Raw genomic sequence first — 15,000 nt, 5'->3', positions numbered from 1 at the left:
GAGACTCGATTGTTGCTCGTCACGGTAGCCACCGACGCGACCGATGGATACATTCGATATATGGAGTCAGTGGAACACTACGGACTGAACGTGAAGGTCAGAAAACAGACTTGCGTGCAGAGCTGTTGCAGTTGCAACAACTTTCTAGTGCTACAGTGTAGCTAGGAGAGGAAGTATGTTGCTACAGTAGCGACGTAGCAACATTCCAATTTACCAGTCGTATCACCACTGATGCTTTCATTTGTGTGCATTTGTTTCCAGGTTGTTGGCATGGGAGAAGAATGGCGCGGAGGAGACGTGGCGAGATACGCTGGCGGAGGACACAAAATAAACATGCTGATTAGAGACCTGGCTGAGTACAAGGACGACAAAGATTTGGTCATTATGTTCACGGACAGGTTGGTAATTGGATGTATTGTGCTCTAAAATATTGTTGCGTGGTGCGTGGGGTGTGGCACTTACTTCCGATCTACGTCTGTAGTTATGATGTCGTGTTGCTCGCTGGTGAAGATACGATATTGACTAAGTTTAAGGATTTCGAGTCGAGCTTGGTCTTTTCGGCGGAAGGATTCTGTTGGCCTGACAGATCTCTTGCGGTGAGTATGAACACTGAAGCTGTTGAGTGCCTGCATTGTGTGTGTCTGGTTTGACTGGTTACAACAGTTGCATTTGTACGTAGAGGTGTGTGTGTGTGTGTGTGTGTGTGTGTGTGTGTGTGTGTGTGTGTGTGTGTGTGTGTGTGTGTGTGTGTGTGTGTGTGTGTGTGTGTGTGTGTGTGTCACTGTGTGTCACTGTGTGTGTGTCACTGTGTGTGTGTGTGTCACTGTGTGTGTGTGTGTGTGTGTGTGTGTGCGTGTGTGTCTGTCTGTCTGTCTGTCTGACTGTGTCTGTGTCTGTGTGTCTGTGTGTCTGTGTATTCCGGGTATAACTTCTCAGCCAGTGAAACTGAAGTGTAAGTAAATGCTTCTATGGGTCTAAATCTGTGCTGCTTCAATACTATTGTCTACTTATGACAAAATTTACTCAACTCAAAAGCCCTTGTTGGTGCTTATAACTTTTTACTTGATGAGGGAACATGATTGACTCATCACTACTAAATATAATGTCTCCAGTCATCTGCAGTGTCTGGTACACAGACTGTGTCGCCCTACCTGCAGACTTGACACCCGTAGTTTATCCAGGACTTCACAAGTGCACTGAGGCATCAGCACCTTTGGTGCTTTTTTACTGTTGTGACGATTAGATATCAATTGTATTCACTCGATGTAGGAATTCTCAAATGGCAAGCCTGTATTGTTGTATTTCGGTGTCAGTTGTGAAATTTTGACTAAACAGAAACTTCAGTCAACAAGTTTAGTTGTGAAATTGGTCAAACGTGTCTATGTCTGACTAGTAATAGAAACTCTGGTAATGATTGTTTGTCTCTTTGTTTTCAGACACACTTAGAGAGCCATGTTTACTTAATTACTATTGACTTAGAGCGAATTGTTAAACAGATGGTATTTTGCAGATCGAGAAAGTTGCTGTGTATTCAGACTTTGCATATCATTGGATTGCATGAAGTAAAACAGATACTACACACACGTGCGCACACACACACACACACACACACACACACACCACACACACACACACACACACACACACACACACACACACACACACACAAACACACACACACACACACACACACACACACACACACACCACACCGACACACACATACACACACACACACACACACACACACACACACACACACACACACACACACACACCACACCGACACACACATGTATATGTGTGTGTCGGTGGTGTGTGTGTGTGTGTGTGTGTGTGTGTGTGTGTGTGTGTGTGTGTGTGTGTGTGTGTATGTTAATTACTGAACATTTTTGTAAGTACTGTTATTAGATTGAATGCTGGGTGATTGTTTGCTTATCATTTGTTTAGTTCGTATGTTGAAATAATCGACTGTACTGTACTGACTTGTTACAGTTTCATGTAATTTCTTGTTTATAGGACAAGTATCCCAGAGTTGTGTTAGGAAAACGCTACTTGTGCTCAGGAGGTCAGTCAGAAATAATACAATACAATGAGTCGTGAGATATCATCTCATACTGAACTCTTTCTTCAGGATATATTGGTTATGCTCCAGTCATCTACGAGGCTCTGACATCTTCAAACATTAAAGATCTTGGAGACGATCAACTGTTCTTTACCAAATTATATCTTGACAATGAGTTTAGGGTAAGTTGATTTCAGTGGCTGTACTGGTAGATGACAACTCGCTACTGTTAATGAGACGTTCTCATGTAAATATTTGTGTAGGAAAAGCACAACATGAAGTTGGATCATCGCTCACATTTGTTCCAGAATTTGAATGGAGCTGAAGGTTTGCTTTGACAAGTGTCAGTTGTATTGTAGCCTTTACCTTACAAATTGCCCATAGCCTCACGTGTTGCCCATGCTTAGACAACAGGTGGCCTGTATTTGCATCACGTGTTGTACGCAAGTCATGCACCGACCGCCCACAATTCACAAAACATCTCTAGAAATTTGTAGCAGTTCAATTGTAAGAAACCGCTTAAGCTGTTGCACAGACGCCTCACATTTGACAACATAGTCTTGCACAGGGACATGTTGCAATATTCGGGTTACGTTTTGGCCTCTGACGCGGTCACACATGATTGCATCAAGGCTTGTATCATACCGTTTGAAAGCTCTATAAACCGTCTATCCGGGAAAATTTGTCTCGTATGGCTACGTCATGAAATGAAGACGTCAGAGGTGATTAATTCATCACTCATGATTATCGTCCAGCACATGTTCCCGCTGATGCAGTTTGCTCCAGACGCCCACAGAAACTTGCCTGCGCATAGTTTGATGCATTGTACAGTTTGTAAGACTTTGATAAAATTACTGTATGCCACTACATGGATTCGCCACCATTTTAGGTCCCGGTTTGAGATTTCCTGTGAGTCATAGCCTTTTTGAGGAAGTGCCGCATCACTATGTAGGCCTTAGGCTCTACCTAGGCTCTACGTAGACTCTACCTAAACAACACGTGACGTGACTACGGGCACCCTGAATGGAAAAGGCTATGAAAGTTTTTGAATGTGTTTTGTGATTACGAATTATATTGGGATGGTACGTAATGTTGCAGTGTGCAATAGCGGCAGCAGGTCGTGCTACGTGTGCTCGTTATGTGAAGCACCTAAATCAGGGTTGTCCCTCATACATAATCACTAACTGTCGTGTTATGTCTGATGCGTACTAGAAAGGTAATACGGTGTTTCCTTCCTAATCCAACGAGGGAACTATTGCTAAGACATCTAATGACAGGCAGAGCTGCAACCAATTGCTATTGTAATATCCTATGTTGACCGATTCTGTGGCTTAATTAACTTCTGTTACAGTCTAGATTTGTGAGTTATGAGGACATAGGTTGGGTGTTACGATGCTTGTAGGCAGTGAGTAATACAGGAGATGGACGAGGTCTGTACATATGTAGCATACCGGTTACTATAGACGTTTGCCGAATCAATTCGTCACAAACTGTGAGACAATTTTAGTACACGAGATAAAAGTTTTGTGAATTTTATATCGTCGATCACGTCGTACATGCCGGCTGCTAATGTACGTTTTTGTGTATGTTTTGTGTGTAGAGGACGTTGAAGTGAAGTACGACGGTGCACACTCGTGGATCGAAAACGTTGTATATGGCACACAACCTATTCTTGTTCATGGCAATGGAGGAGCTAAGGTATGTCTCGCAAATTACGATTTAGCATAAAACAAGGTGTCATGCATATATGTCTTGTAGCTGAGATTGAACCAACTATCAGGTTATGTGCCTGACAAGTGGACACCCGACAAGGGTTGTATCACATGTGATGTTAATAGTTTCAGTTTACAAGGCAAAGCGGTGAGTACTTCACAGTGTGGGCATCATAGTTTTGTTGATGTCTTATTCTACTTGATAGGATTCTGAATTTCCAGAAGTTCTCATGTCCGTGTTTAGTACAAAGCCGTCGCCGTTTTTCAAGCGTTTCTTAGAGAGAATTGCACAGCTGAATTACCCGAAGAGCAAGATCAGCTTGAGGCTTTATGTTTTGGTATGTCAAATGTGCTGTGTTTGTATAGTTAGTACAGTAGAACCCCGCCTTGCGACCACTTTCCTCCAGTCTGAAGCTTTTGAGAATTTCTGTAATACATTGTGTTCTTGGAAATACGACCACCTCAGAAATCAGAATTGCGACCAACTTTTATGGTCTCTCCAATCATACTCAGCCCTCGCAATTACTGTCAAGCACATGCGCACCTCATTGGTATTCTCGGATAAAGCGTAAGAAATGGCGGCGTCAAGCTTTGCAAAATTCGTGAAGAAGAGGAAAGAACAGTTGCTTGAAGAGAATGGAGACTAGTTGATGGGAGTGATGGAAAAAGTCGGCGGCAACTCGCTACAGAATTTGGCATCGGAAAGATGTGACGAAAGGAAAGATGTGGTTTTGCGCGTGACGTCTCGTGACTTCTATATACAGTAGAACCCCACTGTACTCTATTCATTCCTAGTGTTATGGACACTGCATCATACAAGCTTGTTAATTAATGATGTACTTCTCCCATGTGAATAACAGACGTGTGTCACAAGCAATATCCGGGTTCTAATGATGTGGGTGTGGCCTATACGCCCCATGCAGAGTCAGAACAAAGACCACCTCAGAAATAGGACCAACACACTGAAGGTGGTTGTAATTCCGGGGTTCTACTGTAGTTGTACTTGCACATGTCTGCTTCTCTTATTTATTTGGTAAATTTTTAACGTCTCAGACTCGAATGTTGAGATCTGAGGCGCAATAGTACGTTTAGATGTCTCGACTAAAAAGTAGAAGGATTTGTTCTATTAGTGAACGTTCCACATGCGTTGAAAGAGTTTGTCGGGCGACCAAGTAAAAATAATTGGTCACCACAACAACTTTACGACCTTGGAGTACCAGACCACTATGCATTAGAATGCCTTGAAATCCAAACATAGCTACACACAACAGCACCTACTGTTAAACGTTTTATAACACTGCAGTATGCATTAACGTGCAGTTACAGTAGTACTAGACGTAGATGGTAAACTGTTAACATGCAGTCGAGTGGAGCATCAGCGGGATAAAGTGATCTCACAATGATGTCCACAGGAAACCATCTTATGCCGGGGTTGACGAGATGACCTGGAACGAACGACATGACGATCAGTCATGGTTGCGAAGAGCACACAGCAAGGCAGCTGCAATTGCATTCAAAGGCTACATCGGCTAACACTTGGGTAATGGTTAATTGCGACTTGCAGGATGTGTGCTTCTAGTTCTGTAAGGCCACATGGTAAACAGTAAAGCAAGAAAGAGGTAAAAGTTGACAGACCTTGGATGGCTTCTTGGCAACGCAGAGCTTCCCGTGGAAGACCAAAAAACTATCTGAAAACCATCGAACAGCTTCAATTAGTAAAACATGACACAACAAGGAACGACAAAATCAGCAAACAAAGTTGCCCATCAGCTGGCAGCGCAGGAAGGAGTTGTCGGCAGTTCTTCCACCAGCAGAAGAGAACTTTATGACGCAAGCTATCGCTACGCTATGCCTAAGAAAATTCCGCTGCTAGTGAAGCTACCGATTTTTAAAAACGAGACCCTGGGCATCACGGTTCTCAATTGGCTTGCTAACTCACCAGATCTTGCACGAATAGAAAACCTGTAGGCAGTTATCAAGCGGCGTATTGAGCTTCGTAGACCTCAAAATGTTCGTGAACTTGGAGACGCAGTCCAGGCGGGGTGGCACTTGCTCACGCTTTGTGATCTGTTGCTTTACCATCGAACGCACGTCTATCCGAATGCGCCTTTGTGTATAGCTGCGCTAGCGATGGAAATGCTATCAAAAATTTATTAAAGGCATGACGTGAAACGACTGCGTTTCTACTCATGCTACCCATGGCCATGCCTCTAAGCGTAATTGTGTCAATAGTTTTGACGCAGACTGTAACTGTAATAGCTGTGTAGTTGTACGATGTGAGTCATTGTATTGTTTAGAATGAGTATCATAGTGCTCATGCCACGTCGTGGTTGGAGGACATCAAGGATGACGGGTACAAGAATATTACCTATATCTCTCCTGATAGTCAGCTGAGTGAATCGGAAGCTCGGGATGATGGAATGTATGCATGCACACTTGACAGTCACATAGTCAAACAATCATGAATGTATTATTTCCGTATTTGTAGACATTCTTGTGTGGTGAGCGACTGCAGCAACTACTTTTCGGTTGACAGTAACGTCATGCTTGTTAACAAAGAATCGCTTCGTATGCTGGTGGAACAAAACATGACCTTCTTGGCTCCAGTCATCATGAAGCATGGAAAGTTGTGGTCGAATTTCTGGGGCGCATTGTCTGATCAAGGATTCTATGCACGATCGGATGATTATATTGACATCGTGAATAGAGAAAAAGTGTAAGTCATAGTCGAATATTATTTTAGAAGTTGTATGCATCTGCCCTTCTAGAAGTGTCAAACAATATCCAGTTACTCACTTTTGTGTGTGTGTGCGTGCGTGCATGTGTGTGTGTGTGTGTGTGTGTGTGTGTGTGTGTGTGTGTGTGTGCATGTGCTTGCACTCTGGTCAGCACATAGTTTTGAAGTATTAAAGACCATTACAAAACGGCCGTCTTTCAAAGGAACTTAACAGTCAGCAAAAGCATTAACAACATTCATGAAACACTTTCAATCTAACTGTGGCTTTGTACTGCCAAACTGGTACTGCAGAGGATACTCACTAAAATGTAAAGACAGCATGTTTTAGATAACCATGTCGGTGGGCTTTATACATTTAAACGTTGAGCATAACTGAATTGCCCGTGTTTGGCAAGAGATGCTTGGTGCATCTAACAGACAGATACATAGACACACACACACACACACACACACACACACACACACACACACACACACACACACACACACACACACACACACACACACACACACACACACATACACACCAGTAGACAGACACAGAGACAGACGGACAGACAAACTAAACTGATCAGGATTAGAGATGTGACAACACTAGCAAACAGCTGGTTGTTGGATAGCCAAATGAGCATAATTTGGTAATGAAGGATATCTCTGCTAAGCAAGGAACAGTGTTCCAGCTAAGCAGCCACAAATATGGCTTTAGTGAGGAATGGAAGACTGGAAGACATTGGTTGTTCATGAGCACGAAAGAAGACGAACACAGGCACAGAACTGTGATGTTTGTAAATTGTGAGTTTGATGCCGATGCCAACTTTAGTTACAATGTAAACACAATTTCATATAAGCTGGCAAAAACAATCTGCTTGACTCAGTAAAGCCTGCCCCGCTGTTGATACAAAGTAGTAAGTATACCTTTCCCCCCAATTCGAATCCTAGCTGGAACACTGAGGAATATATGAACTAATTGTTGTTCAAAATGTTAGACTGTTGTACGTGTCAGTTTGTTATGTACACTATTGCCATCGATAGTTTGTGTGTATCACAGGTTGAAATTGAGTGTTCTTATGGATGTTTGATGTGTGTGTGTGTGTGTGTATAGAGGTATTTGGAATGTTCCATATGTAACTGCGATATACATGATGAAGGGCAAGCTAGTGAAGAAACAGACCCCTTCATACACTAGCTCCGAACTTGATCCCGATATGGCATTCTGTGCATTTCTCAGACATAAGGTGAGTTGATAACATTGTGTGTTGCAAACATTGTTTAGATGTTGCTCAGATAGATAAATAGATAGATTTTTATTGGATATCAAAATTTTCTAGATAACTACGTTAGATAGATACTACAAACTACATAAAATGTCAGCTAAAACTCTAACTTAAAGGAATATTTAGGCCACTTGCGCTAGTACATTGCGCCCCAATCAAATTGAGACATTTGACACATTTGCAGAACGGGATATGCTTATGTATGCTTTTAACTGATTAATTAATAAATTCTATTAGACGCGTTTGTAACTTTTATGATTGGGACTCCAACTTCTAAATATATCTACCCTAGATCGCAGTTTGCATAGCGTGCTGTGTAGTTCAGGAGCTGAAACACTTATGCACAACTTACTTATACATATCTGTTATCAGGCGGACAACGCTTTTTAGTGTGACGCTGAAGAGGGTTTTCTCACCATCACGTGTTACATCACGTGACATCGACAGGATGACCGTGATTTCGCGGAAGCACGGTGGATGACAAAACAGATCCGGACGTTGATACCACTCGCCTCCTTATCCTTTTATTAGTGTTTACGTGCGACAAACCACGTATGAACAGCTGTTTTTACCACACACCTGTTGTAAAAACTGGACACGACTGTAACTTCGCGTTGCAGTTCTTGTCATTTCCATTAATGCAGCCATTGCTTTTTTACCACTAATGTACATTGGCGTGCATCTCTGAAATGTTGCGTTAACGCAAATCTCCGAAATGTCTCTTTAGGAAATTAATGTGGGCACGCCTGACAGATAGATAGATAGATTTATTGGGTATGTACAATAATGTTAGATAAATGTCGCAAACTACATGAAAATGTCAGCTAAACTCTAAATTAACTCTAAGGCTGTGTTTCCACTAGCTGCACCTTAAACTAGTTTAGCTTAAACGCGTTTAAAAACTAAATCAGTTCAAGAAAGCGACTGTTTCCACTAGGAACTTGCACATCCGGGATGTCCAAGAAAACCTTCTAGGAAAGTCTTATTTTGAAGTATTAGTAGGAATTATGCATGACGATGACCAAGGACATCGACTTCTCTCTCTCCGTAGCTGCTGATATCTTTCCTTTAGTTAATGATCCTTACATCTTTTATGGTAATCCTATCCCAGCAAGATAGTCAATATCACCAAAACGGTGTTGTCAGAAGTTATCTAAGCAAGCACGATAACATTCACGTGACAGTTAAACCTAAACCACTTTGCTAAACCTACTTTGAAATAGCTTTAAGAAATCGGTTTAGGTTTAGGTATAACTGGTGTAGCGCAGGTGGAAACAGGTCAATCCGTACACCAGTTTAGCTTAAACCACTTGTTAAAACAGTTTAGGGTGGAAACGAGCCCTAAGTTAATGCCTGGACACGCCTGAGTTCATCAACTAAAATAGAACCACCTTGGACAATGTTTAATTTTTTCATGATCACACGAGCATTGAGTTTCTGTAGTGTAACGGATTGGTCTTTATTGGATATCAAGTTTTAGCTGACATTTTATGTAGTTTATGGTATCTATCTAACATTATTGTACTGTACTAGAAAACTCTAACTTAAACTCTAACTTAAGTAATTAAAGTGGGCATGCCTGGACACGATAGATAGATAGACTAAATCTAAAAATTTAGTTGGTTTGACTGCGACAGTAACTCCACAGAGCTGTATGGAAAGGCAAGTAGATGGAGAACATGGGAAGGTGGACAATAGTATTTAACAGCATGACTGGCAATCCAGAAGCTCCAAGAGCAGACTTGGCCATGACAGCAACTGCAGAAAGCGGCGATGGAGGGCAGGTAGATGGTGGCAATGAGCGGATGGACGGGAATATTGAAAGACAAACAAACAAGAGCACGATGACTGACAATCCAAAGAGAGAGCAAGTAGAAGCTCCGTGAGCAGGTTTGGCTGCGACAGCAACTCCATAGAGCAGCGACAGAGGGCGGGTAGACGGTGACGATGGTTGGGTGGACGGGAACATTGAACAGCAGACAAAAGAAGCAATGACGCGATGACTGACAATCCAGAGCGAGCACGTAGAAGTTCAATGAGCAGGTTTTGCCACGACAGCAACCCCAGAAAGCAACGACAAAGGGCGGGGAGATGGAGACGATAGATGAGTGAACGAGAACATTGGACAGCAGACAAAAGAAGCAACGACACGATGAATGACAATCAAGAGCCTGCACAGACGTGTAGCCAAGCGAGACAATAAACAAACAAAAGCATAGGATCTATCAGCAACAGGTGGGATCCCCGAACGTGCAACAGTGTCACTGGGACTGTAGCAGCCGAAGCTGCACACGTCACCTTGAACTTCCTCTCTTCCTTGTGTTTAGTTGCAGTCTTCACTACACTCACCAAAAAGATACGCAACTCATCCAACTTCTGGGATAGATAGATAGAGATAGAAAACTCTAACTTAAGTAAGAATGTGGGCGCACCTCAACACGGATAGACAGATACAGTAGATATATAATTTATTTGATATATCAAATTCTCTAGTACAGTGACGTTAGAAGATAAATTCTGCAAACTGCATACAATGTCAGGTAAAACTCTAACTTAAGTAATTAATGTGGGTGTGACTGGATAGATAGATAGATAGATAGATATATTTATACAGGAAATCCTATCAGCCAATGACTGGTCTTCCTAGCTGTATAACTTAGTGTTTTGGACAATTTGCCATCCATTGGCATGATATTAGATTGTAGTGCTTTGCATCTAATTCTCGTTTTGTTTTTGTTGTTGTTGTAGGGCGTTTTCATGCACATGACCAATCGTCATGACTTCGGCCGATTACTAGACACTGATTCGTTCACCACCGACCATCTCCACAACGACATGTTTGAAATACTCACCAATCAGGTGGTAAGTCAAATGTGTAGTCGTCAATCCACTTCTCTGTTTGTGTGCCTGTAAACCCGTCTCTGCATGTTTCTACATGCTTGTCTGCCTGTTAGTCGGTTTGCATGTTTGTCTATGCATGGATTTTTGTGCCGCCAGGACTGGGAAGAAGTCTACATCCATCCTAACTATTCACAAAGTCTCAATGAGTCGGTTCCAGTGGATATGGTTAGTAGCATGAGACATTAAATTATATTATTGATATTACAGTAACACTGACATGATACATTGTTCTAGCCGTGTCCTGATGTTTACTATTATCCTCTCATTTCCCCCCAGTTTGCCAAGGAATTAGTCGAGGCAAGTTGTCATTAATATCAATCCGGTTCAGTTTGTGTCCTGTTTCTGATATCTTTAATTTCATGTTGACAGGAAATGGAACATTTCGGTCAGTGGTCAGCGGGCAAAGAGAGCCACGAGGCAACCTTAACACTCTGTGGTGCTTCACTTTTAGCCATTGCTGTGTTTATTGCAGGACAGTCGTCTTTCTGGTGGCTACGAAAACGTGCCAACAGTTGACATACATGCCAAGCAGGTGCAAACTAGTGACATACTATTGGTTTCTAGTTGCTAACCCTCGCTTCTTCATGACTAGATCGGGTTTGAGGAACACTGGCTGCAGGTCATCAAGTCGTATGTGCTACCCGTTCAACTCCGCGTCTTTCCCGGATATTACTCACACGTAATGATGTGACCGTGTGTGTTTTGTGTGACGATAATGAACACATCGAATTTAGGCACATTCGATAATGAACTTTGTCGTCAAGTATAATCCCAATGGTCAGTACTTGTTGCGTCCTCACCATGACTCAGCGACGTTCACCATCAACGTTGCATTGTCTCGAAGCGGGATCGATTACCAGGTAATACATCAGTTTAAGAGACAGGCAGATGATAGATAGTATTACTTGAATCTCGGTGTTCCAGCTAGGCGGTTACAGTGTAGAGTTCGCACAGTCTCTGGTCTGGAAGTTCGAGGCTATTACAGTGTATGCCTTGGTCTCTGTGCACCGTGCCCTAATTCACCATGCCTTTTTACTACTCTGCACCCTATTACACGAGGCGTGTAGTCACAGATCTTAGTGCACTCAGATCTTTCCAATGTATCGTAAATGAGTTATCAAACCTCACACAGAAAGAAGGATCTGGGAAAGCAAGATCCGGACTTTGAGAGGAAACCACTATTATGCATGTCACTGCAGCTGTCACCACGTGAAGATGCAGTAGGAGTGTGTAAGGAGGAGTTATTGAAGGCAGAGAGGGAATCGCAATCGCTGGAGACCCTCTTTAGGACGTGGTAACTGAACTAAACGTAGCAGTTGATATTTGTTGACGTAACGCCCGGTGCTTGCTCGCTACTACAGCTCTCTGCTCTTACAAATGTTGTCCCAGTTACTGTAATACAGTAAAGCTAAAAAGACCTGTTTGTTGTGCAGTACTCACTACTGTTGTAATTCTTGCTTGGGGTGGGTGGCCCACATGCCCTGCAAGGCCCCCTCCCCCACCATGCTGTTTTACATCCTAGCTGGAACACTGTTGATTTACAACAAGGAAGGTGGGTATGGGACAGTTGACAATGAGCTCTCACAGACTGACACACATGGGGCAGACGTGCCCACGACATGCAGACCTAATGGTGTTGTGTTGTATCGTAGGGAGGCGGATGTCATTTTATTCGCTACAATTGCAGTGTGCGGGACTCTCCGGTTGGGCATACGTTGATGCACCCTGGACGATTAACGCATTGGCATGAGGGATTAAGTGTAACGGGAGGCACCCGGTATATCATGATATCTTTCATTGACCCATGATTGGATCGACTAGCCTGCGGACATGAGAGAAATTCTAGAAACGCTGTATCTTTATTTTCTTTCTTCCAATGTCTCATCTTGGTCTGTTGAATGATACGATACTCTAGTGGGTGCCTCTCTCTCTCTGTGTGGTGGTTGACATTGTGATATGCTTGAAGAAGGTATGAATGCTAACTTACTGGCTATTAATTGTTAGTACTCGACCTCTAATGTAATAGTAGACAATCAGCTGGAAAAGGGATTGCTAGTAATTTCATATTCCAACTGACAGTAGAAAGACGGTGACAGAATAAGAGTATATCGCCACACTTAGTTACAAATTGGTACAACAAAATATGAGGAGGCAAAGCATGTTATACTTAGTAATCACGTCTTTCAGTACGTTCTCATGTCACTTTCGCTTAAAGTAAAGCTTCTTTGTTAGCATGACGACTGGTGCGGGAATCTGCTTCTTCGCTCCAGTGCTGGATTGAAACTCAGTGGCGACTTTTTCATTGACTTTTACTAACATGTCGACGAGATGTTCCTTGTCTGCATATTTGTAGAGTACTTGAGTTAGTGCATCGATGTACCATGAGCCTCGGGCTTGATTGCGCCATGAGACATAACCGGGTGTGGTCGCATAGGAGAGTAAGAAATCGGCATCACTGGGAAGTGTGGAGAGTTTCGCATCGGTCTCATCACCACACAAAGCATTGGCAATGTATGAGTCGATTGTAGCTGAGCTGATGTCAGGATCATCGAAGCCGTCTGGAACGTTAACCCCGTCATCCATTATGCCCCCGCGACACGCCTGAAGGAAGAACAGCTTGGGTTTACCAGCAAGCGATTCACAATCCTTGAAGTATCCGACGAGGTCTGAAACATTGATGAGCTTCGCATCTGTACCGTAGATTTGACCATTTTCACCATGGCTTAGGATCGCTACAATGACACAGTCATACTTGGAATGGTCAGCTTTTGCAAAGTCCAGCAAGTCCTTCTGCATTTGGTGTGACTTTCGGTCATTGAGCCTCTCAACTTTAAACGACAGCCACTTGAACAGACCTTCTAAACTATCAGCATCTACATTAGTTCCAGTTCTAACTCTCAGTCCGTTAGTGAAATGTTTGTTGTTGATGATGAGAGCTCGCCCTCGAGGATTTGATTTCATTTGGTATTGATCGGTCAATTTGGATGCATCATAATCTTCGCTTTCACTGCTATCACCGTTTTGAGCAGCATCTGCAAAGAAAATTGCTAGTAGCAACGAGTCATGTAAAATGGAATGGTGTGTTGTAGGGTAGCATTAGAAGAAATATAGGTAGACAAATCACGATCACAGTTGAAAACATCCAGATTGTTTATAAATGTCGCCTCAAGAAATTATTGTATGTCCTAAAAATCAACTGGATCCACACCTGACTTCGTCTCAATGTGGAAAGGTTTGCCTGTCAACGGCTGGTCTGGTATCCCACGACACTGATAGGTTGTCACTGATTACAGTGCAGGGGTGGTGGAAGCTCCTTTGGATTAGGGGGGTGAACATTTCATAACAGACTGCTGCCATTTTGATTTAACTGAATATGGTTGGTTTGTCACTGATTAGTATGTGACTGAAGTAGTCAGAGCAGCATGCACACAAATGATCACAACAATGTGTATCAAGTGAGTCAACTGCAACACCATCCAATATTTTTATTTCTACTTGCAAGCAAGGAAACTTCTAAAGTATTTTTCTTTGATGAAACGAAATCCCATTACATAGCGTCCAGTATTAGAGGGACAATGCCCCCCAATCCCGACCCTCCTGCCCCCCAATCCCGACCCTCCTGCCCCCCAATCCCGACCCTCCTGCCCCCTGGTTGTTGCTGTAGTATTCATCAGATTTGGTTATGAACAGGAAAAAGGAAACTGTGGTAGCTGCTATTAACACTATGCCAACAAGTTGGATAAACAATTGGATACCTTGTTGGGATCATACCCACAGCGTCGTGTATCTAATCGGAAATGTTTGTGGTAAACTGAGATGGGAGTATATAGCAGAACATTCCAGGGATGGAATTTTATCTATTGGCACAATGTACACACTCACAAGATGTCATTTCACCACAGATTTAGTAAAACACGTAAATAGACTGAGTGTTACAACGATGTTGCTGACGTGTACTCCTGTGCTGATCCTTCACAGTTCATTACTTCATTAAACGTCCTCCCTCGTTTCCCTCCCAACCACGTGCTAACAAACGAAATACTCTATCATAGACTTCCAACCAAGGCATTGGCTGTAGTATATGTCTAACCCTATTGGCGTTTATCCTTTCAATCGAAACATTCATTACCAGGACTTTGATTCTACGCAAAAATTCGCGTAGAAATACGAGCCTCACACTCGTGTGGGCGGCAAGACACTTATCTCTCAACGCGCCGCGCTTTCAGAGCGACGTCACACACCGTCGAAACTAGCGATTGCTACAATGTTTTTACCACAGAGTGCAACGCTCGACACGCGCACGACATCAAA

The 15,000-nt window shown here is 42.9% G+C and overlaps 2 protein-coding genes across 2 annotated transcripts in view; one reads left to right on the top strand and one right to left on the bottom strand.

Annotated features, from left to right (window-relative positions):
• LOC134181843 (multifunctional procollagen lysine hydroxylase and glycosyltransferase LH3-like) overlaps positions 1-12,671 on the top strand; it is a 12,836-nt gene extending 165 nt beyond the window's left edge. The window contains exons 2-21 of the mRNA XM_062649114.1: positions 2-96; positions 262-398; positions 482-596; positions 2,020-2,068; positions 2,135-2,247; positions 2,329-2,392; positions 3,666-3,763; positions 3,824-3,925; positions 3,984-4,115; positions 6,075-6,199; positions 6,266-6,493; positions 7,617-7,749; positions 10,537-10,650; positions 10,786-10,854; positions 10,924-10,986; positions 11,059-11,106; positions 11,162-11,221; positions 11,282-11,368; positions 11,424-11,549; positions 12,342-12,671. Coding sequence (XP_062505098.1) covers positions 2-96; positions 262-398; positions 482-596; positions 2,020-2,068; positions 2,135-2,247; positions 2,329-2,392; positions 3,666-3,763; positions 3,824-3,925; positions 3,984-4,115; positions 6,075-6,199; positions 6,266-6,493; positions 7,617-7,749; positions 10,537-10,650; positions 10,786-10,854; positions 10,924-10,986; positions 11,059-11,106; positions 11,162-11,221; positions 11,282-11,368; positions 11,424-11,549; positions 12,342-12,497 — 2,114 coding nt within the window. The 3' untranslated portion in view covers positions 12,498-12,671. The remainder of the gene's footprint in view (position 1; positions 97-261; positions 399-481; positions 597-2,019; positions 2,069-2,134; positions 2,248-2,328; positions 2,393-3,665; positions 3,764-3,823; positions 3,926-3,983; positions 4,116-6,074; positions 6,200-6,265; positions 6,494-7,616; positions 7,750-10,536; positions 10,651-10,785; positions 10,855-10,923; positions 10,987-11,058; positions 11,107-11,161; positions 11,222-11,281; positions 11,369-11,423; positions 11,550-12,341) is intronic.
• LOC134181844 (caspase-3-like) overlaps positions 12,665-15,000 on the bottom strand; it is a 2,703-nt gene continuing 367 nt past the window's right edge. The window contains exon 2 of the mRNA XM_062649115.1: positions 12,665-13,721. Coding sequence (XP_062505099.1) covers positions 12,889-13,721 — 833 coding nt within the window. The 3' untranslated portion in view covers positions 12,665-12,888. The remainder of the gene's footprint in view (positions 13,722-15,000) is intronic.

Source organism: Corticium candelabrum, chromosome 7 (assembly GCF_963422355.1).
Source record: "Corticium candelabrum chromosome 7, ooCorCand1.1, whole genome shotgun sequence".
NCBI lineage: Eukaryota > Metazoa > Porifera > Homoscleromorpha > Homosclerophorida > Plakinidae > Corticium > Corticium candelabrum.
The sequence above is the reverse complement of the archived record's forward strand: the minus strand, read 5'-3'. Positions and strand labels throughout refer to the sequence as shown.